Raw genomic sequence first — 20,983 nt, forward strand, 5'->3', positions numbered from 1 at the left:
GTTCCAAAATAACTGACTCATTTCAATTTTCAATACAACTTTCATCATTCCCAATACAATATAACACTAAATAATACTACTTTTATCATTCCCAATACAATATATTCCACTTTCCCCTTTATTTATACATTTTTCTTATTTATCATTCCCAATACAATATATTCCACTTTCCCCTTTATTTATACATTTTTCTTAATATGCAAAAAAGAGCACCGCGACTTCAAACCACTAGTATAATTAATAAACTGCAAGAAATGATCTGAAAGAACCTAAGAGTCCGCCCTATCAAAACCAATCCACGCCCGCACCAACGGCCAAATAGCATTCACAATGGTACTAAAGTAAAAAGTCTTAAAATAGTTATAATATGTACATGTTATTTATTTATAATTTTTAAATAAAAATACATATTAAAAATTCAACGATTCTAATGGTACTAAATTAAAAAGAGTCATTAAATAGATCAATTTTTATGTACTTTAACATGTGTATTTAAAAAATAAATTGAAAAGAGAAAGAATCACATGAACGTGAGAACAACTTTTATATACTTTATTTTCTATTTTAATCGTGAGACATGTTAATCGTTCAAGAGAAGAAAAAAATCCTTATATAATTATCAGTAACTAATAGGTACTCCAATGATAATCCGTAACAAGTAAATGACTCTTCATTGAAGATGCTATTATCACTTACGTTCATATTTAAGTATGGATTAAACTTAAAAGTTTTCAATTTTATAGGGACAAAAAACATATTTAACCCCCATAATTCAATAGGTGTGTTATTTAATCTTTATCACAACAATCAATAACAGCTTCCATTTGACCAAAAAAATAAGTGCAACTTACATGGTTTCTCCAATTAATAAGAGAGGGTTCAAGTTTGAGCTACATTGTGTAAATGGATTCCAAAAGACATTGTTACAATTAAAAGATGTTCCACAATAAGCAAAATTGTATCTCAGCATAAAAACACACCCATTGCCGATGGACTACCACTACACACACACACCAAACTGAAAGACAAGTAATCTCCCCCACAACGCTTCTGGTCATCAAATCGTACTTTGCTTATTTGCTTTGGCAATATGCTCCCTTCAATACAAAACTAGCAGCACACATCTTCATTGCCAACAACAGAAAATCGCTGCTACTGATATACAAATATTGCCTGCTATAGCATATATCTTGATTGATACCTCCTGCTACTATATTTGTTTCTCCTCAATATCATTTCCGTCACCTCTATTCCATGCATTTTCATGAATTTAATTCTAAACATAATATCAAAGATTTCACTCATGTTGATGAACTCTCATTTTTCCAATTATCTTCAGTCAGTTTAATCAACATAATAACAATTTTATTTTTCTGTCAGGAAAGTATTACAATAAGATATTATAAAACACAGATGTACACAACTTGAGCTATACATGTCCATTTATCTGGTATAATAAGGTGAAGGAAATAAAAGAGCTAATTACAATTTGGTAGCTTGGAGCATTTATATACAGCAGATGGAGGCATCTTGTAAGTAGGAATGTCATTGGTATCAACCTGGCGAACTTCACCAGGTGCAAAAGACAACTCCCTGTGCCTGAAATTTGAGACACTAGTAAATTAAGAAACAAAAATGAATGTGATACAGAATTAAAATTAAACTCATATATATAATTGCAGAGGCTTTGGTTGGTTGAGGTTGGAGTATCTAGTTAGTTGGTTAGTTACCTTCGCAAGTCTAGGCCTACCAAACCAGCCTGAAGGATTGACAAGTTATCCGAATCTGGCGAGACTATAACGACTGTGTCACCAGCGTATTGAGTTTCAAGGATTGACATGAGTTGGGTCACACGAACAAAAACATCTGCAACACTCTCATTTGGAGTTCCGTCATCAATGGGAGGAGGTTTTATTTTTGTAGATATACCATCTGATGCATATATCTGCACCACCATTACACACATTTTTAATCTCATTGCAAAATTTATGCTTAGCTCCACAACAATAAGTGAAATTGTAATCGTATTTGTAATGAAATACATATATAAGCTAGAGTGTGAAAGTGTTACATGCATGCGATCTATAGTGCACTGATACTTGAAAATCGCTTAAAATTTTGACAATGATATTCAACATTCCCATTTTTAAGTAGAAGTTCAAGGTTCTCGTGTCCGTAGTTTCTTATGAATAAGATGGTGATCTGATCAATGTTGATTCGACAAAAACAAAAGAAAACAGATATGAACTTGAGTTGAGTTTCAACTCAAGACATTAAAATTCTTTTTTGTCAAACCAACACCAATTAAATCACCTTCTTAGTAACCAGGACGAGTAATACATGAGATTCTTGTTAGGAGGACCGACAACAATTATTATTAGAGTTTCGGATAATTTTCAAGAATCAACCTACTACAGTCTGCATGAGACAATTTTTCAACTAGAAGTCATCATATAACATAGCTAAAGTAAATAAAACAGTACATGGAGTGAGAATCTTACTTCTGAAACATATTCTAAAGTTTTTCCTTCATAAGCACCTAATCCCCGGGCATCAAGAAAGCTGTATTCCGGAACAATATAACTGAAATCAAACAAATTCACAATCCCAAAATTAAAACCAGAAAACACATCATCAATATCAACAAGAACAACTAAAAAAACCAACATAACAACCTTCTAGTAATAGAATTAACAGAAGCAATAATCTCAGCAGTTTGATAAGCTCTCTGAGTAATAGCAGGCCAAATCCAACAATTATTATCACAAGCACCCATTTCTTTCAAATCAAAAGCAGCTCTGATACTCTGTTTCTTCCCTCTATCAGATAAACCATTATCCACAGAGGTTTTCGCCACAGGGTTGGTGTTTATCACTCCCATACTCTCAAACTCTGATTCTCCAGACCTCACAAGATAGTACTGGTTTTTAAGGCGTGGTGGAGGCATGATGAAGAGTCCACTGGCAATGGCTACTGGGTCTGAAATGGGAAGTGTGGTTTTTGAAGTGAGGTTGAAGTTGAAGGAGATGGTGAATGCGGTTGTGGTGAGAAGGTGGCGACGGTGGAGGAGGTTGTTGAGTTGTTTGGGAGGAAGACATGGTGGTTGTTCTGGCTGAGAAAATGAAAGGGTTTGACACGTGTTATTTGGTGCTAATAGCATTTTCTATTTGCTATCGCATTTTAATGGCGGAGGGAGAGGTTTACTGCCTGCCTTATCATAAGCAACGATGAATTTCCTTAAAAATAAAAAATGAAAAATGATGGGCTTGCCGTGATCATAGCTAATTGGATAGAGACATTTAATAATATATACGGCTTGAAATTCGAACTTCAGACACTTCATTTATCTATTTTAAAAATTGTAAATTTTTAGTCATTAGTTACTTATTACTTGATCAAAGGAAAAAAAAAAAGGGTTTGATCTATTAAAAAAATTAGGGGATTGGATGAGACAACTGTAGTCGTAATATATTTGATTTTAAAACTACTAGACTTTTCACCCGTGCTATCGCACGGGTCTGATATAGATGAAGATTATTTTTGAACAAATGATTTTTAAATTGCTAGTTGCGACTAACATGTATGACATTTATATTATATTCGCAATAAGACAATCGAATATAATGACATGAAACAAAATAAATTTATCACAACTTTACACTAATATAAGATTTTATCTTACAAAAGTAGTCTAAGTTATAAGTTTTTGCTGGATGGGGTAATAGGAACGTGATCACTACTTGATATTTTTTAGACAACTTGATCACAACTTAATCATATTAATGTCCTCCACATGTTTGATTGTTTCCTCTGTGATCCAATTCAGTTCACTCTCTATACATCCAATAGCTTATTTTGTTGTTTCAAAAAAAAAAAAAAAAAACCAATAGCTTGTCGCAAAAGTGTGTCTAGGAAGCTTATTAATGCATTGTTCAATATCAGTGATTTATGATTTTTAAGATTGAATTAGTAATGTGACATAAACACACTTCAGTGGAATACAATTGTATTTTACTCTTTATTCTCTTTCAATTTTACTAAAAGTGTGCCAATTGATTAGGAACATACCTAATATGCAAAACCTGTAGTTTTTGAAAACTTGGAAATAAATTGATACTTCACTTGCTGTTAAAAAATAAATAATTTGATACATCAGACAACAATAGAACCCTTATAAGAGTGTGAAAGCCACTGATCCAAGATGACATCACTTCACTATAAAAAATCACGTGGGAGTGCTCTTGGCTTAAAACAATATGACTTTTTTAGGAGAATTGATGGTTGTTCTTTATATAGTTAGTAAAATTAATGTATTAGAATATTTCAGCATAACTATAACTATAGTTTACATAAGTATTCAACACCAATAAGTTGGTCACGGACTTACACGATTACAATGTGGGAAAAAGAGTGTTATAACACCAAAGCCACTAAAAAAATTCATCAAGACACATTATTTGCCTCAATTGAAAGAAACTTGATCACTTATACTCAGCAAACTATACAGAGGCAACTTCTGCCACAGAGAAGCATGAGTTGCACAGTTATAAGGCACCTCTCACAAAATACAACAGTCTAAATGAATTCGGCAAGCTGAAAAACAGTGATATGGATAGTCTGCTAGCTACGTCTCTCTTGATTGATACATCAACTCCCCACTGAAGATACAATACAGCAACCAAAATCCTGAAACAGTATGCATATATCAACACTGCAAAAACTACAACACACTACTCAGACAGAACAACTCCAACTCGAAGACAGGCTAAATCAAAGGCAAAATGACCAAACTATCATGACTTGACTTCCCCTTTTTTGGATAAGAAAACATGTCAAAAACAATAAGATTAAAGAAAACATGTAGAGCATCTCATCAAATATAGCTTTAGTTGACCACATTATGCCAGGTTTTGGTTGTGATATGTCAGGGTAAAAACAACATACTCTATTATCATATATCTTTTCTCTATCGAGACATGAAAAACTCAGGGCATGTGAAAAAGTAAAATACATCAAAACAACTTCCAAAATTCCTACAGGAACCAAAAAACATGATAAGTAATAAGCCTCCAAATTATTCATCATTGTATATCTAAAGACTAAAGAAAGCAAAATATAATCAAGCATCATTCTCATAGTTAGGGTACGTAAAACAGTAATTGTAGCCATTAGGGTTTTGGAAAAATTAGGGCTTCAAAATTGGCTTGGGACAACTTTTATATATAGATAGATAAGCTTTCGGGTTAACTTTTATAGATAAATAGATTAACGATTTAGTTAGGGTAAAACAGGAATTGTAGCCATTAGGGTTTTGGAAAAATTAGGGCTTCAAAATTGGCTTGGGACAACTTTTATATATAGATAGATTTTAAAGACGAACAAACTCGGGTAGAGGATAAGACAGAAATGGAAATCATTGTTCCTTACTAAAAAGGGCAAGGGCAACCTCTCCATTAAAATTCTCGCGTACGCAAGGTCCGAGAAAGGTCCCCGCCATTCTCTCATGATCTATATCCTCATTAAATGGTTGTTGTGGACGGCTGATGAACGAATGCATGTGTTTAATCATGGGATTTTGTTTGAAAATAAATGGAAATGTTGTTTGAGGAAAATTCCCCAGCAAAGTTGCCATTGATCCTGTTGAACATGAGATCTTTGAATGGTGGTGTTGAATGATCTTTGTCAACAACCTTCTTCTTAGACGGCGAGATACTTCAATACTCAGATAAATAAGTGTGGTGGGTCCATTAGAGTAAAATGTGTGTGTAGCTGAACTAATGCCCTCGAGTTAGTATATATAGTGTAGATTTGAGGTTTTGATCCTTAAACCTTTACCTTTTACCAGGACAACTGTCCTCTAAAGACAATTGTGAACCAGTCATGAAAATACATCATTGAATCCAAAGTTGAACGTTCTAAATGATTATAAAGGATCATTAGTTCAAGACGGACAAGGGATATGTCCATATCATGGTCTTTCTAAACCTTTAAGGAGAGAAGTCCATACTTATCTCTGACCTGAACAATAACAAAAAAGTTATCACATCTATAATAAATTTTTGACATCAAATATATAGCATAAATTTCTAACTTTACTACAAAGTGTTATATTATATTGTTGCAAACTTGCAATCATATTCTTAAGAGTTACCACCTCTCGTCCATTATTATTGTTTTGTTTTGTCTATGCACGTATCTTTGACCTTGCAACATCCTTTATCCCTATTTTCTTAACCATGCTTTGTGTTGTCTTGATTAGAGTTTCATTCTTCTTATACCTCCACAATTCTTTCTTTACCCAAACAATCATCTCCAAGAGCTCTGAATTTCCATGATCTCGTCAATAATCATCCATCAAAACTAAAAAATATTAAAATCATTGAACTTGAATGAACTTAAACCACACAAATTAGATGTAAACAAAAAAGTTACGAATTGTCTCAGTAAACTTACCTCAGTTGGTAAAGACATTGTATCATATATGCAGGGGTCGGAGTTCAAAAACAACTTTGATCATATTTTTTAACTAATATATAAATGTAAATGTTATCATATACGATGTTGTTCAATTTATCTCAATGAATATTTTCAAAATATCAAGTTTTATAATTTTTATTTATAAATAAAAAATAACATTAACTATCAAACGATATGTATTTAGGAGTCAAAGTAAATATAAGGGTAGAATTTAAAGATAAAATTAGGAGTCAAAAGCAACTTTGCATTAATATAAATGGAAATAAAAGAAAACTGCGAAAGATATGCTTACTATATAGATTCCTTGTAAAAAAAGCTTATAATAGATTCGTAAATGTAAAACTACCTATATCTAAATGAGATAATACAAGTTTGATTAAACCCATTATAATAGAATAGAAGTAGATTTTTTTGGCAAAAAGAAAAGAAAAGAAATAGATTTTCAAAAGGGAAGAATAAAAAATAAATGGAAATCTACTTATAACAAAGGGAGAAAAAAAAAGGATTTTCTAATATTTATTGGAAGACTACATATAACAAGATGAACCAATAAGATAAATTTTTCTTATCTTATCAACCCAACAAACATTAAATTTCAATACGATACTTACTCCATTTCAATATGTATCCCCTAAAAAAAATCTTATTTATGTCTATAGACATGCCAATAAGTTTTGAAACTAACTATTCAAAATTCAAATGTTGCTTTCCTTTTGGAATACCAGTGGCACACGTATACAAAACTATGTTAAACATTTATTATTTTATAGTCAATATTTATTTTGTCTAAGAAAGTCAATATTTATTTATATCTTAAAATGTACTACATCAAGCACTAAAATGAATTATTAATAATATAAATTTATTATTATTTTTTCCCTATAAAATAAAATAATAAACGTAGTCAACGCATAAATAATTGTACTCAAATATTGTAAAATATTGATTAAGAAATAAAATATACATTTTTTCTAACTCAAGATTTAATTTTAATATACTTTTTTATATTTGGCTATTGGCACAATAACTACACATATTTAAATAAATGCACACACACTGAAAAATGGAAAATGTGTTGACTCGAATTTAAACATGAGATTTCACGTAAATATCCTCACAATTAAACAACTGTGTTGTAATCTCAAAGAAAAAACCCACCAAACTAGTTATTGGCATTATAGGACATGTTAAATATGCTTATAATTTTATGAGAATTTTTTTAAAAAAATCTATCTATCAAATTTTACTCACACTAATTTTTTTTTAAAAAGAATATGTCGACTAATTTGATAGTAAGTAGATAATTTTAAAGATAAAATTGAATAATTTGTTAGAACATAGACTAAATTGACTACCTATTAGATATAAAGACCGAATGACAATTTAATAAATGGTCTTTCTAACAAGTGCTTTAAGACGCTTGTTAATAATTCAAAAATAAAAATACTACAATTGATAAGTTTCATGAAGTAAAAAAATTACCTTTTAAAGTTTCAATGCTTCGAGTACATTATTTCTGTTCTGGACCGGCCAAAAGGACCTTTGGCCCATTACTTAGGCCCAATACAATCCAAAGTCCAAACTCCACGTTTGTCAACGTTACTTGCAACACACCCCCTCTCCGCAAGGGGGGTGCACGGAGCGAGCGAGACCGGTTCAAACGAGCCACAACGTCTCTCTGCACGTTCCCGCAATAAACTCTCTGGCGGTTACAGTTCCCACGATTTCGTAACCGCCAGAACCAAGTGTGCCATTACAACGGCTCTGCAGCCCTCCACCTCTATAAATAGGGGACTCAATGCAGTCCCCAAGGTAGAATCTCCATTCCTTCTAAACCCTCACTCTCTGTTCTGCTGACTTGAGCGTCGGAGTGCCTGCAGGTACACACCCCCCATCCGCTCCAAGAAGCACTCTAACGCATTTCACCACCGCCATAACCACCGTATTCAAAGCACCGGCAGTCACCTTCTGATCAGGTACGATCAATTTCCAAAACTCAATTTATTCTTAGCTTAAATAGGTCTTTCATCCCTGCAAATATAGGTCATTTGAATTTTCATCTCTAAAGTTACTAATCCTCCCAATCTGCCACTGCAAAATTTAATCATTTGACTGTTGGTCCTAATTAGGTTTTTTTGCTGAGGTGGACTGTCATTAGCGACATGGTGCCCATGTTGCAAGTGATGATTGGGCGAGGTGGTTGCTTAAATAGGTCTTTTGTCCCTGCAAATATAGGCCATTTGGATTTTCGTCCCTGAAGTTACTAATAAGATGTAATTAGGACCATTTTTCAAATGATTAATATTTGCAATGACAAAATGGAAGGATTAGTAACTTCAAGGTCGAAAATTCAAATAATCTATATTTGTAGGGACGAAAGACCTATTTAAACCTTTATTCTTTAGTCTTCTTAATAGAAGCCCTACAAGATGTACACGATCCTTTAATAAAATCATGAACGTTTTTTAAAAGACTAGTGTAATCAACCTACATTTTGACACGCAACTTTTTTGATTGGTTAAATTTCACACGAATTTCTCTAAATTTATATGAAACTCAACAGATATAAATTTTAATCGGCCAAATGAATGTATAAAAATATGCATAGCTAACATTTCTCTTTATAAAATACTCATACTCTCCTAAACATATTTGAGAGTGTTGTATAAAGTCAAAGATTAATCAAGTGATTTACTACTATAATAAATACATCAAAAGTTTAGCTCATTTGGTAAGGGATAATGCACATAATGCACAATATGTGCAGGGGTTGGAGTTCGAACCCCGAACACCCCACTTATTCATCTTTTAAGAGTGAATTTATCTAGTCACTAGACTACTTACCAAAAAAAAAGGTAAAAGAGAAGAAGAAGAGAGTGAAGTGGGTCATAGGCACACGTTTTGAGCAGGCAATTCCATGTGCCCACATGGATAGAGCTTAATAGTAGAACAAACGAATGAAGAACAACAAGACGACGACGACGATGATGATGATGATGATGAATAATCAATAAACATCTCAAAACACAATCTCAACCCCAAAAAAAAAATCTCATCTTTATTTTCACTTTCTCCTTTTCTCACCAAACCCATAATCCAATCATCATCCATAGATTCTCTCAGAAGAAGAAGATGAAGGAAAGCAGTGATGGGTTTGTAAGAGCAGATCAGATTGATCTGAAAAGCATCGATGAACAGCTTGAAAGACATCTCAACAAGGTGTTGACTATTGATAAGAAAAAGCGCGCTGAAGAAGAAGATTCTTCTGCTGCTTCTGCTTCTGTTTTTGATCATGTTCGTGTTCACACAAGCAGTGCCAATACTTCTCCTACATCTATTAAGTTCAAAACTAACTTCAAGAAGCAAAAACAGGATTGGGAAATTGATCCTTCTAAACTTATCATCAAAAGTGTTATTGCTCGTGGCACTTTTGGCACTGTTCATCGTGGAGTTTATGATACTCAAGATGTTGCTGGTTTGTTCCATTTTTTTTTTTGTGTGGATGATTTTTACTTGTCAGATTCAGATGCTTAATCCATTTGAAATTATATTTTCTCGTGATTTGTATTATTTTTTATTAAAAAAATTATTTTTTTTCTCTTGAAAAGAGTTGACTTTTACAATGATTTAGCGAGTTTGAATAATCTGTAGGAATGATATCTATTTGGGGGATGTTTTTAGGTTTTTAGGATGGACATAGAGATTATTGAGTTGACTTGGTGGTGAATGTTTTGGCTCCTCTTTACGTGCCAGGATTGAATCCCCCATGTGCCAATAGTTCCCGTGTTGGGTTAGTCCATGCAGAGATTTGCTCTGACTTCAACCGGATGGTAGGATTGGTTCCCGAATTAGTTGGTCTTTGAGCCAGATTTCGAGTTTTCATTAAAATAAAAAAAAGAGTTGGATAGAGATATGATAGAAAATTCTAACATTGTTTGATCCATTTAGTCAACTCTACTTATTGGGACAAGGCTTGGTTGTTGGTGTTTTAAGGTTTTGGTCTTGGTCGTATGATGGGGTGGATGTTAGAAAGTTTGATGTTATTGTTTTGTTGGTTGTTCTTATGGTGAAATTGAGTTAGAGGTTTCATTTTCTGGATTTTACTGATAATGAATTGTAATTGCTTAATGATCAGTTAAATTGCTTGACTGGGGTGAAGAAGGTCAAAGGACAGAAGCTGAGGTTTCCTCACTGAGGGCCGCGTTTATACAGGAAGTTGCTGTTTGGCATAAACTTGAACATCCCAATGTCACAAAGGTTGATTTCATTTTATTCAACTTCAGCCTCTTATGTTTTTATTGTTTGTAAATTATATATGATGAGCTTGTGGTTATAGTGTTGCATGTGTTAGTGTTATGTGCTTAGTATTTTCATTCGGGGTGTGATTCATCAACTTCTTTCTTTCAAGGGTGTTATTTTCAAGAAAAGGCAACTTAGTCCTCCTTTTTATGTATACCTTTGTATATTATACCTATTCATGCAATATACTTTTTTTCCATTGGAGATTCTTTCTGTTTGCTGGGCATATTTTCATGTAGTGGTTTGTCAAATCAAGATTCTAATTGTGAATTAGAAGATAAAATCTCATCTTTATTTTCACTTTCTCCTTTTCTCACCAAACCCATAATCCAATCATCATCCATAGATTCTCTCAGAAGAAGAAGATGAAGGAAAGCAGTGATGGGTTTGTAAGAGCAGATCAGATTGATCTGAAAAGCATCGATGAACAGCTTGAAAGACATCTCAACAAGGTGTTGACTATTGATAAGAAAAAGCGCGCTGAAGAAGAAGATTCTTCTGCTGCTTCTGCTTCTGTTTTTGATCATGTTCGTGTTCACACAAGCAGTGCCAATACTTCTCCTACATCTATTAAGTTCAAAACTAACTTCAAGAAGCAAAAACAGGATTGGGAAATTGATCCTTCTAAACTTATCATCAAAAGTGTTATTGCTCGTGGCACTTTTGGCACTGTTCATCGTGGAGTTTATGATACTCAAGATGTTGCTGGTTTGTTCCATTTTTTTTTTTGTGTGGATGATTTTTACTTGTCAGATTCAGATGCTTAATCCATTTGAAATTATATTTTCTCGTGATTTGTATTATTTTTTATTAAAAAAATTATTTTTTTTCTCTTGAAAAGAGTTGACTTTTACAATGATTTAGCGAGTTTGAATAATCTGTAGGAATGATATCTATTTGGGGGATGTTTTTAGGTTTTTAGGATGGACATAGAGATTATTGAGTTGACTTGGTGGTGAATGTTTTGGCTCCTCTTTACGTGCCAGGATTGAATCCCCCATGTGCCAATAGTTCCCGTGTTGGGTTAGTCCATGCAGAGATTTGCTCTGACTTCAACCGGATGGTAGGATTGGTTCCCGAATTAGTTGGTCTTTGAGCCAGATTTCGAGTTTTCATTAAAATAAAAAAAAGAGTTGGATAGAGATATGATAGAAAATTCTAACATTGTTTGATCCATTTAGTCAACTCTACTTATTGGGACAAGGCTTGGTTGTTGGTGTTTTAAGGTTTTGGTCTTGGTCGTATGATGGGGTGGATGTTAGAAAGTTTGATGTTATTGTTTTGTTGGTTGTTCTTATGGTGAAATTGAGTTAGAGGTTTCATTTTCTGGATTTTACTGATAATGAATTGTAATTGCTTAATGATCAGTTAAATTGCTTGACTGGGGTGAAGAAGGTCAAAGGACAGAAGCTGAGGTTTCCTCACTGAGGGCCGCGTTTATACAGGAAGTTGCTGTTTGGCATAAACTTGAACATCCCAATGTCACAAAGGTTGATTTCATTTTATTCAACTTCAGCCTCTTATGTTTTTATTGTTTGTAAATTATATATGATGAGCTTGTGGTTATAGTGTTGCATGTGTTAGTGTTATGTGCTTAGTATTTTCATTCGGGGTGTGATTCATCAACTTCTTTCTTTCAAGGGTGTTATTTTCAAGAAAAGGCAACTTAGTCCTCCTTTTTATGTATACCTTTGTATATTATACCTATTCATGCAATATACTTTTTTTCCATTGGAGATTCTTTCTGTTTGCTGGGCATATTTTCATGTAGTGGTTTGTCAAATCAAGATTCTAATTGTGAATTAGAAGATCTGTTTTTCGAGTCGTGATTTAAATCTTATTATGAATTGTTAGATACAAGATCAAAATACAAATGTCATTTTTAAGGGAAAAAAACAAGTGATTTTATCAAAAACAGAAAAGGAAAAATAAGTCACGCAAGCAAAAATCACAAGGTCATGTTGGAAATTCTGCCTTCATTGCGGTCTGCCCCTAGTCGCCTAAATCGTGGTCTGCCCCTAGTCACCTAAATTGCGGCCTTTGGTTTGCCTTCATTGCAGCCTCCAACACCTTCATTGTGTTGGCTTTGAGGGGGTGGATTTAGTCCTACATCGGATAGATAGGACTCTTGAGAAGAGTTGATAAAGAGGAGACACTCCTCACCTTTACACCTTACAAGCCGGTTTGTAAGGATGAGTTAGGCCTCAAATTTCAACATGGTATCGGAGCCTATCCCAGACCTATCGTTGGGCTTCCCGCATCGTTTATGCTTCAGGCCCATTGGACTGGGCTGAAGCGTGAGGGGGGTGTTGGAAATTCCACCTTCATTGCGGTCTGTCCCTAGTTGCCTAAAATGCAGCCTTTGGTTTCCCGTCATTGCAGCCTCCGACACCTTCATTGTGTTAGCTTTGAGGGGGTGGATTGAGTCCCACATCGGATATACATGACTCTTGAGAAGAGTTGATAAAGAGGAGGCACTCCTCACCTTACTAGCTGGTTTTATAAGGATGAGTTAGGCCCCAAGTGATTTTTATTTGGGTTATGAACATTGGCTTTTGGAAGATTTTATCTATCCTTTTCTTAAGAAAGCGGCATAAAAAACGTTACAAGTCTTTCAGAAACCGGGTTGCATTGACCTGCATGTTTTGAGACTGCGCGTGCTGCAAAATGTGAATTGTGATTTAGAGGCATGTTGCGATTCATCTTAATGAATTGGAATTTTTATTGCAAATTATTTCATGAAGATATACTCATCGATTGGGTTCAATTTTGTTTCAAATTCACATACGAGTCACATATATTTTGGGATAGTGATAATCACTGTCAAGTGATTAGGTCATTTGGATGGAAGTGATGTAACTTTTAGGGATTTCCTTCCCGACTGTGTGAAAAAGTTTCATACATATTGTTTAAGGAGCATGAACTATGCAGGCTGCACAATGAACGACATTATGTAAAGTTTTATTATTTGCAAAATATAAAAAATTCTACTATTTTGCGGAAACTAAAAAATGTGATTCATATTATATTGAAATTTATATACAACATATGAGTTTCACTGTCCCAGATATGCCTCTCTTATTGTTTCTGATTCTATGTTGATAAGTTGGAATATGGAACCCAAAAGTAGTTTTGATGATAAGGGGTAATACAAAATGAGACTGTTGCAATATGTAATTTGCAATGGATTAATCTGAGTCTGCCCGTGGTGATTCAACAGAGAAATATTATACGGTTCAAGCACTTGTGGCATATACTATTTCCTTATTAACAGGCTACAAATCTTGAATTCTACAAGTTTTCAGATAATCCATGGTTGAATGTATATCTAAATATTTGGAGTTTTACTTTCTTATTATTCCGAAAGCAATTTTTAGAAGATCTCTGTCGAATTGCCTACCTATCATAAAGTTGAATACAAGAATAGAGTATAAGTAACTTCTTTGCAGCTATTCCATAAAAGTATATGACTTAATTCATATCTTGTTAATCTGTGTCTATACTCTGGTTGTCTATGAATGAAAACCGAATTCTTCATATAAAAAAGAGTCTGTTTTGATATGATTACCATTCTATATATAAATTTTCGCAACTTCAGAGTGCTCTAATAGGGAACTAGTATTTCACATCAGAGGATAAAGATGGATTTGAATAAGCATTTTCTATTTGGTTCAGCATCCTCATTGCTGTTGACCAAAGCTTGTAAATAATAAACCAGCCCTCTTGCATGTTTTGAAATTTCCCAATAATGAAAGCTTCAAGCCTTCGGGTTTATACAATTTATGGTGAATCTGTTCTTTGAAAGCATGTATCTCCTGTACCATTTTCTCCTCCCGATGCACTTCAGCCTTTTCCTGACCATCATAACCAATGAAAAGATATCGTGTATCTTCTTTGCATTAAAGTCTTTCCATTTGGTATGGTGGGTGTTCTTCTTTTATTTCCCTTTTCTGAAGCAAAAGATGCATGCAGGTACACAGAACAAGTATAATAAGCCCACATGGCCCTATTTGCTCTTTTTCTTCGTGACATATTCTATTTCCTGTTCTATGATATATTATTTGTGATATTTGGTAGTTACTTGTTTTTTTTTTTATTTTCTCTCTTTCCAATCTGTAGTATGCACTTCTCTGAAAGCGTCTTGTTTCTATGTTTAGTTTATTGGAGCAACTATGGGATCTGCAGAATTGCAGATTCAAACTGATACCGGTCTAATTGGCATGCCAAGCAATATCTGTTGTGTTGTTGTGGAGTATCTTGCTGGAGGTACACTGAAATCATACCTAATAAAGAACAGGAGGAGGAAATTAGCTTTCAAGGTTGTCATCCAGCTGGTGCTTGATTTAGCAAGAGGGTAATCTATTTTAATTGAGTTTAGCAGATTGAAAAAAAAAACACCCATAATTTGTCTATATAACTAACCACTCGCTTGGTTTTACAGGTTGAGTTATCTTCACTCTCAGAAGATTGTTCACAGAGACGTGAAGACAGAAAACATGCTGTTGGATAAGACCCGCACAGTTAAAATTGCTGATTTTGGGGTTGCACGAGTCGAGGCGTCAAATCCTAATGATATGACCGGGGAGACCGGAACCCTTGGTTATATGGCTCCAGAGGTGTGCAGTTAGTACCTGTAAAATCTTTTTGGTTAAATATGTTTGTAGTCCCTATAAAATTACGGATCTTTCAAGTTTATCCCTATCATTTTATCATGTTTCTATAAATGGTATGGACTAAAAATGGATAGAATTTTTACTAGGACTACACTTAAAAATAGATATTTTACTGGGACTTGAAGCATTCAATCAAAATTATTGTACTAGCATGTATAACAGAGTGCAAGCCTTGGTGTAAAGGCATGCAGTGTCTCAAGATCCTCTTGTTAAAATTTGAATTGACCTTATTTTGTAATTACTCTGTCTATCTCTAGTCAAAGATTTAACAAGACTTCATCAGAGTTTATGAACTATAAAGAGATATCCTGTGAAAATTGTGCATATCTCTTTCCTCACTCATTCATAAATTCTGATGAGAGGACCAATTCTGTCTGATGGGGAATGGATATACTTAGCCCCAATTTAATCCTATTGGGGGTGGGTGAGTGTCTCTGTTTTCCATTGTCATTCTAAGAGTTCTTCAATGAGAATAAATGATTACCTTAATATATTGTTCAAAGAGAAAGTCGCTGTAATTGACTATTCATTTTTTCCCAATGGGGTTGGCTTCTTACAGGTTTTAAATGGAAACCCTTATAACAGGAAATGTGATGTATACAGTTTTGGTATCTGTTTATGGGAGACATATTGTTGTGACATGCCATATCCTGACCTAAGTTTCTCAGAGATTACTTCAGCTGTTGTTCGCCAGGTATACTTGCTACCTCGTTTCAGTTGATTGTCTTATGTAAGCAATGCATATTTATAATTGCAGTGGATTCTATGTTTGTGAATCCATTATGATGACATTATTGTTTTATGTTGGAATTTAGAATTTGAGACCAGAAATACCAAGATGCTGCCCAAGTTCTCTTGCAAACGTAATGAGGAAATGCTGGGATGCCAGTCCTGATAAGCGGCCAGAGATGGACGAGGTAGTTACCATGCTGGAGGCCATTGACACATCCAAAGGCGGAGGTATGATCCCTATTGATCAGCAGCAGGGTTGTTTTTGCTTCCGCAAGCATAGAGGACCATGAAGTTCTATTCTTTAGTTGACAACAAACAATTTGGTTTTAGTGGTTTTTCACTATTTGAAGAATCAAATTTGTATCTATGTGAGAATACAGAATTGGATACTGTAATGAGATGAGATACACAGTAGCAGGTATAGGTTGGAGGAATTGGTGCCTCTGATTTTCTTTCACTCTTGCCTTTTTTTCTCCACCTTGGTTTGAGTTTTGTGGGTATGGGTATTAATTTCAGCCAATGTTGCCTCCCAGCTGGATCTTCATTATACTATATATTATACTGTTGCAAACTTGCAATCATATTTGATGTGATTAAATTGGACCCATTGACTTGGTGTTCTAATCTCTCCTTGCTTTCATCATCCAAACTTAGTCCCAGTAGTATTCAAAAGGGTAATGGTGCAGTAATGGTGTTTGACTGGTATAATTAGTGTTTATCAATATAGAACGAGGAGAAAATAAGGTCAATATCAATGTTTCATTGTTCCTGTTTAATGGCAAATTGGCAATATAATAATGAAGTCAAACCGTATAGAGTTGTATATGTATGGCTGTCGGATAATCAATCTTTTAAGCATGTGATCAGACGTTTGATCATTGATCCTCAAATTAGTCGATTCTTCGGCCGGATACTGAGTTTTAAAAGAAAAAGTTATGAACCTTCTGTTTTTTTAATGAAGCATTGAACTGTGAATCATTTATGATATGTATATTTATTTTTGTCATCTGATGATTATGATACACTCTTCTAATAAATCTAGGCAAACTCAAATAAACATGTACATCGTTTAGGTCCACAACAATCGCTGTAATGATCTCAACTTATTCTATTCTACAAGAGATCAGTGCTATGACTTTACAATATGAAAACAAGTTATTCCTTTCAAAGAAAATGAGAAAAAGAAAAAATTCCAAGAGACCTTGGTATGTACTAAAAGAACAACTTTTTCCTTTGAACTTGTTCTTTCTTTCTGTCAATCCAAGCTGTAGTCATACATTGTTGACACTACTAGGTGGAGCATCATCGTCCCACTTTGTTGTTCGGTAGTAAATGGCATAAAGGATGAGCTGAGCCAATCCAGAAAGTGCTCCCAAGCCATTGGGAATCTATGCATTCAAACATTTTATTAGCAATCATAAACTACAAACCTCAAATTATTTACTTTTCACATCAAATTTATCAGCATTGGTTTTATGGATCATCAAAAATAATTTCAGAAGGCGTCATTTGATTAATTTCAAAGCTTAACCAAGGGACTAACCAGCTCAAATAAAATGTAAAGTTAAATAGAATATATAGATCCTTGGAACAAAAATTTAACAATAATAACGACTAATGATAGATAGATTATTACCACTACGAATGGATCCCATCTAAGAAGTGCATAAGTCGTCCAAACGAGCCCATTGGCAAAGTTGGCCAGTGAGAGTAAGAATGGCATGTACTTCACACTCTTCGATCTAATTACTTGACGCTGCTCTTTTTTTTAGGTGTAAAAATTTAAAAAAAAAACAAGCAAATCAACAAAATAAAACAGACAAAAGTAATTGCTATTATGCAAACCAAAAACACAAATTTGGTAGGAAACTAGTTAATTAAGAAACTGAATAATCACACGTACCATGACAGTTAAGGGTGAAAAGTACATAAGGATGTTAAAGATTATGCATATAACTCCAACAATGAACCTTCTGTCTTTAAGGCTGGTAACAAAATACATGACAATAAATACCACTAAGACAAGGAATACAACTTCAGCTAGAAGGGCCAACAAGATCTTCTTCTGAAATTGATTAAAATTCACCCAATCCACCAACCAATTAGAACAAAAATTATAAAATCAGTAATATTGATCAATTGTCAAGTGAAAAAACTAATGTTTTAAAAATTGAACTTAACATCAAACCAGTCAAACTTTTAGATCATGGTTCAATTGGTTTAAATCGCTCAAACCAAAATTAAACAATCTAACCATTTAAGTAACTGAACGTATCGTAGACAATGTTCATGGTTTGACCTTCAATTCGATTTTTAAAACATTGAAAAGAAAAATAGACTATAACTAATTAATAAGTTTGAGATGTTTCTCACACGTTTACTCCCATTTGAGTATACGAAGAAGATGGAAGTGTAGATAATCTCAATGAAGAAGCCAAAGCCATTAATTGTGAGGACAAGAGTGTTACTTTTACTAATGAAGGGCATTCCATAGAATGACCACATTGCACAATTGAGTATAGTTACCACATACGGATCTGGTTTGAAATCTTGCACTGATTTTGCCTTACATATTTTTATAAATGTAGGCCTGCGTATAAATTAGAAATACATATTTGTCATTAATTACAGTGCTAAAATCCTTAAATTAATTACAAGAATAAAGAGTATGAGGGAGAGAAATTTACACCGGTGACATGAATAAACAAAAAGAAATGACATTTCCTGCAAATAAAATAACATTCAATAGATTAGCAAAAATAAAATTGTATGGTGATATTATAAAGCGTGTATTAAATTAATTCTTTCATTTTTTCCCCACAATCTTGATGTCAAATTAGATTATCCCTGCAAGCAGTTGTAAATTCTAACTCAAACTCATTTAAAGGATTCATCTCTCTCCACATATAAGTCAAGATTGAAGCATTCAAATATTTATCAGTCGTGTCACACTAGGTTGATCATTCTGTTTAGATCAAAATGACCAAATAAAAATATAGAGAAAGAATGCGGTGTTATGTTTACGTAGCACCAATATTTCAAATTTAAAGCATGTTTGATGTTCGACATTGCGCACATTGGTGTTGACGTTGACACAACACATATAGTTACATTCTATCACTTCTATTTTCTTAAATTACTATCATGTCTGCGGGTTGGTGCCGATACTTCTTAGGGTTGTATAAGTTTAACAACTTGATAGAAAAAGAAAGAAGGAATAAACAGGGGAAATAAGCCAGAGGTTTTTCTGCACTAACCGATTATTCCAATAATGGTTCTTATTAAATAAGTGTCAACCATGGCTGCAAAATTCAAAGAAGAAGCTGAAGAAAGACGATGTAAACAAATGAAGAATGTTTCTCCAAAAAAAAAAAACAAATGAAGAATGCAAATGAAAATTGATAGCTAAATATTTTTTTGTTTTTTGTTTTGAGGGAAGCTAAACAATTTTTTAATATGTGTACTTAAGCAATATGCCATAAATAGGTATTTGGACACTTATCTAAGTTTGGGTGATGTTTTAGTTCTTGACCGCAACAAGTATGAAGTGCTGACTGGTGAACCTGCATTCTAGCCATAACAAACTTCTTTTTCTTCGGAATTCACTGTCTAACCATCTAACTAATACCACTGGTCCCTAATCATTTTGAGTGTTTTCAATGATTGATTTATGTATTACCACAAGTCAAGTGCTAACCATCTAACTAACACCACTGTTTTCAATGATTGCTATACTTTTCGTTGAAATTTTAGGATTTAGACAAGAAAAAGAGAAAGTCAAGTGCTATTACTATTTACCATAAGTCGAAGATCAATACTAATAAAAAAGTCCCCTCGACAAAAAAATACTAATAGTTAAATATGTCTTCTATAAATAGAATTTGTTTCCACTTTTGGTCCAAATATGCCTTAATTCTAAAATGTCTCATGTTAATTCTTTTGTTTTCCAAACATTTAATCCTACAAAATTACAAAAGAATTATGCTAGATATAGCAAAAACGGTTTTCACAAAGCATCACGATGAGTTGATTTTGTAACACAACACCACTACGATCATTATTTCCGTAAAATTAAATTATATAAAAAAAATTGTTTTGCCGCATGACTCCTATTTAACCCCAGCACAATGCTCATGAAAATTTTAGAAAAATAAATTCATTGTATATAACAACACTCAAAAACAAATGTCCTAAACAAAGGGGTTAATTTGAGGTGTCTTGGTTGTTTTCTTCACTCTTCACTGACCTACCTTGAACCTTTTCAGCTAAAGACATGTCTCAAGAACATTGAACTAGGTATCATCATCCGTTACTAAGTTCAACGTCGTCCAATATGTTTTTAATTGGAATTACTTTTAGTCTTTGTTCTAAGAATGTGCCAATCTTATTATTCCAACATTTAATGATATTTGTACAACAAGGTGGAAGCATCGAGCATACCTTTCGTTGTCCTCCTCCCTCAACAACGAACAATCACAGTGTTCATGCTGGTCTAAGCACCACATCCTCCCTCACATTAGGTTGCACCAAGCGTCTGTGGCATCATGTACCCAAAAGATGTCTCAAGTTGGCCAAGACAACACTTGTGAGAATGGAGTGGCGCAAACTAAAGTAAGTATGGAGGAATGGCTATGAGCATGCAAGAACCTGTCAGAAGCTTGGGTTCCCAAAGAGAAATTTACTACTTACTAGAGTTTTGAAAAATGAAAAAGTTAAGGGTCTTGTTAACGAGTGTCCCCGGGGCACTCTTTAAGCATTCTCAAATAAGCAATTATTCTTTAAAAAAGTCAAATATTTCGATT

General features: G+C 33.8%; 4 protein-coding genes across 4 annotated transcripts; 2 read left to right on the forward strand and 2 right to left on the reverse strand.

Annotated features, from left to right (window-relative positions):
- Positions 1 to 1,306: 1,306 nt before the first annotated feature.
- On the reverse strand, positions 1,307 to 3,214 carry LOC146901749 (Phosphoglycerate mutase family protein). Its single transcript, XM_085736028.1, has 4 exons — positions 2,676 to 3,214; positions 2,502 to 2,583; positions 1,731 to 1,945; positions 1,307 to 1,599 (listed from the first exon to the last, which is right to left on the reverse strand). Exons 1-4 carry the CDS (start codon positions 3,158 to 3,160, stop codon positions 1,479 to 1,481), a joined length of 903 nt encoding a protein of 300 aa, XP_085592154.1. The 5' UTR covers positions 3,161 to 3,214; the 3' UTR covers positions 1,307 to 1,478.
- A 6,151-nt stretch (positions 3,215 to 9,365) lies between these two features.
- LOC146901750 (serine/threonine-protein kinase 52-like) lies at positions 9,366 to 10,982 on the forward strand. Its single transcript, XM_085736030.1, has 2 exons — positions 9,366 to 9,952; positions 10,613 to 10,982. The coding sequence occupies exons 1-2, from the start codon at positions 9,610 to 9,612 to the stop codon at positions 10,783 to 10,785; spliced, it is 516 nt and encodes a 171-aa protein (XP_085592156.1). The 5' UTR covers positions 9,366 to 9,609; the 3' UTR covers positions 10,786 to 10,982.
- Positions 10,983 to 11,050: 68 nt separating this feature from the next.
- On the forward strand, positions 11,051 to 16,805 carry LOC146901751 (serine/threonine-protein kinase 52-like). Its single transcript, XM_085736027.1, has 6 exons — positions 11,051 to 11,484; positions 12,145 to 12,266; positions 14,934 to 15,130; positions 15,218 to 15,392; positions 16,009 to 16,143; positions 16,265 to 16,805. Exons 1-6 carry the CDS (start codon positions 11,142 to 11,144, stop codon positions 16,469 to 16,471), a joined length of 1,179 nt encoding a protein of 392 aa, XP_085592153.1. The 5' UTR covers positions 11,051 to 11,141; the 3' UTR covers positions 16,472 to 16,805.
- Positions 16,806 to 17,208: 403 nt separating this feature from the next.
- Positions 17,209 to 19,821, reverse strand: ATVEX1 (Nodulin MtN3 family protein). Its single transcript, XM_085736029.1, has 6 exons — positions 19,439 to 19,821; positions 18,869 to 18,905; positions 18,555 to 18,771; positions 18,085 to 18,246; positions 17,818 to 17,937; positions 17,209 to 17,569 (listed from the first exon to the last, which is right to left on the reverse strand). Exons 1-6 carry the CDS (start codon positions 19,479 to 19,481, stop codon positions 17,453 to 17,455), a joined length of 696 nt encoding a protein of 231 aa, XP_085592155.1. The 5' UTR covers positions 19,482 to 19,821; the 3' UTR covers positions 17,209 to 17,452.
- Between the last annotated feature and the right edge of the window lie 1,162 nt (positions 19,822 to 20,983).

Source organism: Medicago sativa, chromosome 8 (genome assembly GCF_051527215.1).
Source record: "Medicago sativa cultivar Bolivia chromosome 8, Bolivia_mono, whole genome shotgun sequence".
Taxonomy (NCBI): Eukaryota; Viridiplantae; Streptophyta; class Magnoliopsida; order Fabales; family Fabaceae; genus Medicago; species Medicago sativa.

Excerpts from the sequence above, each read along its gene's own strand:
- ATVEX1 (XM_085736029.1), bottom strand. The coding sequence starts at position 19,481 with ATGGTTGACACTTATTTAATAAGAACCATTATTGGAATAATCG. Across the intron at positions 17,938-18,084 it reads TTTCACCCTTAACTGTCATG|CGTCAAGTAATTAGATCGAA; the intron begins GTACGTGTGATT and ends AAAAAAGAGCAG. Across the intron at positions 17,570-17,817 it reads GATGGGATCCATTCGTAGTG|ATTCCCAATGGCTTGGGAGC; the intron begins GTAATAATCTAT and ends TTGAATGCATAG.
- LOC146901750 (XM_085736030.1), top strand. The coding sequence starts at position 9,610 with ATGAAGGAAAGCAGTGATGGGTTTGTAAGAGCAGATCAGATTGATCTG. Across the intron at positions 9,953-10,612 it reads TGATACTCAAGATGTTGCTG|TTAAATTGCTTGACTGGGGT; the intron begins GTTTGTTCCATT and ends CTTAATGATCAG.
- LOC146901749 (XM_085736028.1), bottom strand. The coding sequence starts at position 3,160 with ATGCTATTAGCACCAAATAACACGTGTCAAACCCTTTCATTTTCTCAG. Across the intron at positions 2,584-2,675 it reads GTTAATTCTATTACTAGAAG|TTATATTGTTCCGGAATACA; the intron begins GTTGTTATGTTG and ends GTTTGATTTCAG. Across the intron at positions 1,946-2,501 it reads CTTTAGAATATGTTTCAGAA|ATATATGCATCAGATGGTAT; the intron begins GTAAGATTCTCA and ends ATGGTGGTGCAG.
- LOC146901751 (XM_085736027.1), top strand. The coding sequence starts at position 11,142 with ATGAAGGAAAGCAGTGATGGGTTTGTAAGAGCAGATCAGATTGATCTG. Across the intron at positions 12,267-14,933 it reads AACATCCCAATGTCACAAAG|TTTATTGGAGCAACTATGGG; the intron begins GTTGATTTCATT and ends TTCTATGTTTAG. Across the intron at positions 16,144-16,264 it reads CTTCAGCTGTTGTTCGCCAG|AATTTGAGACCAGAAATACC; the intron begins GTATACTTGCTA and ends GTTGGAATTTAG.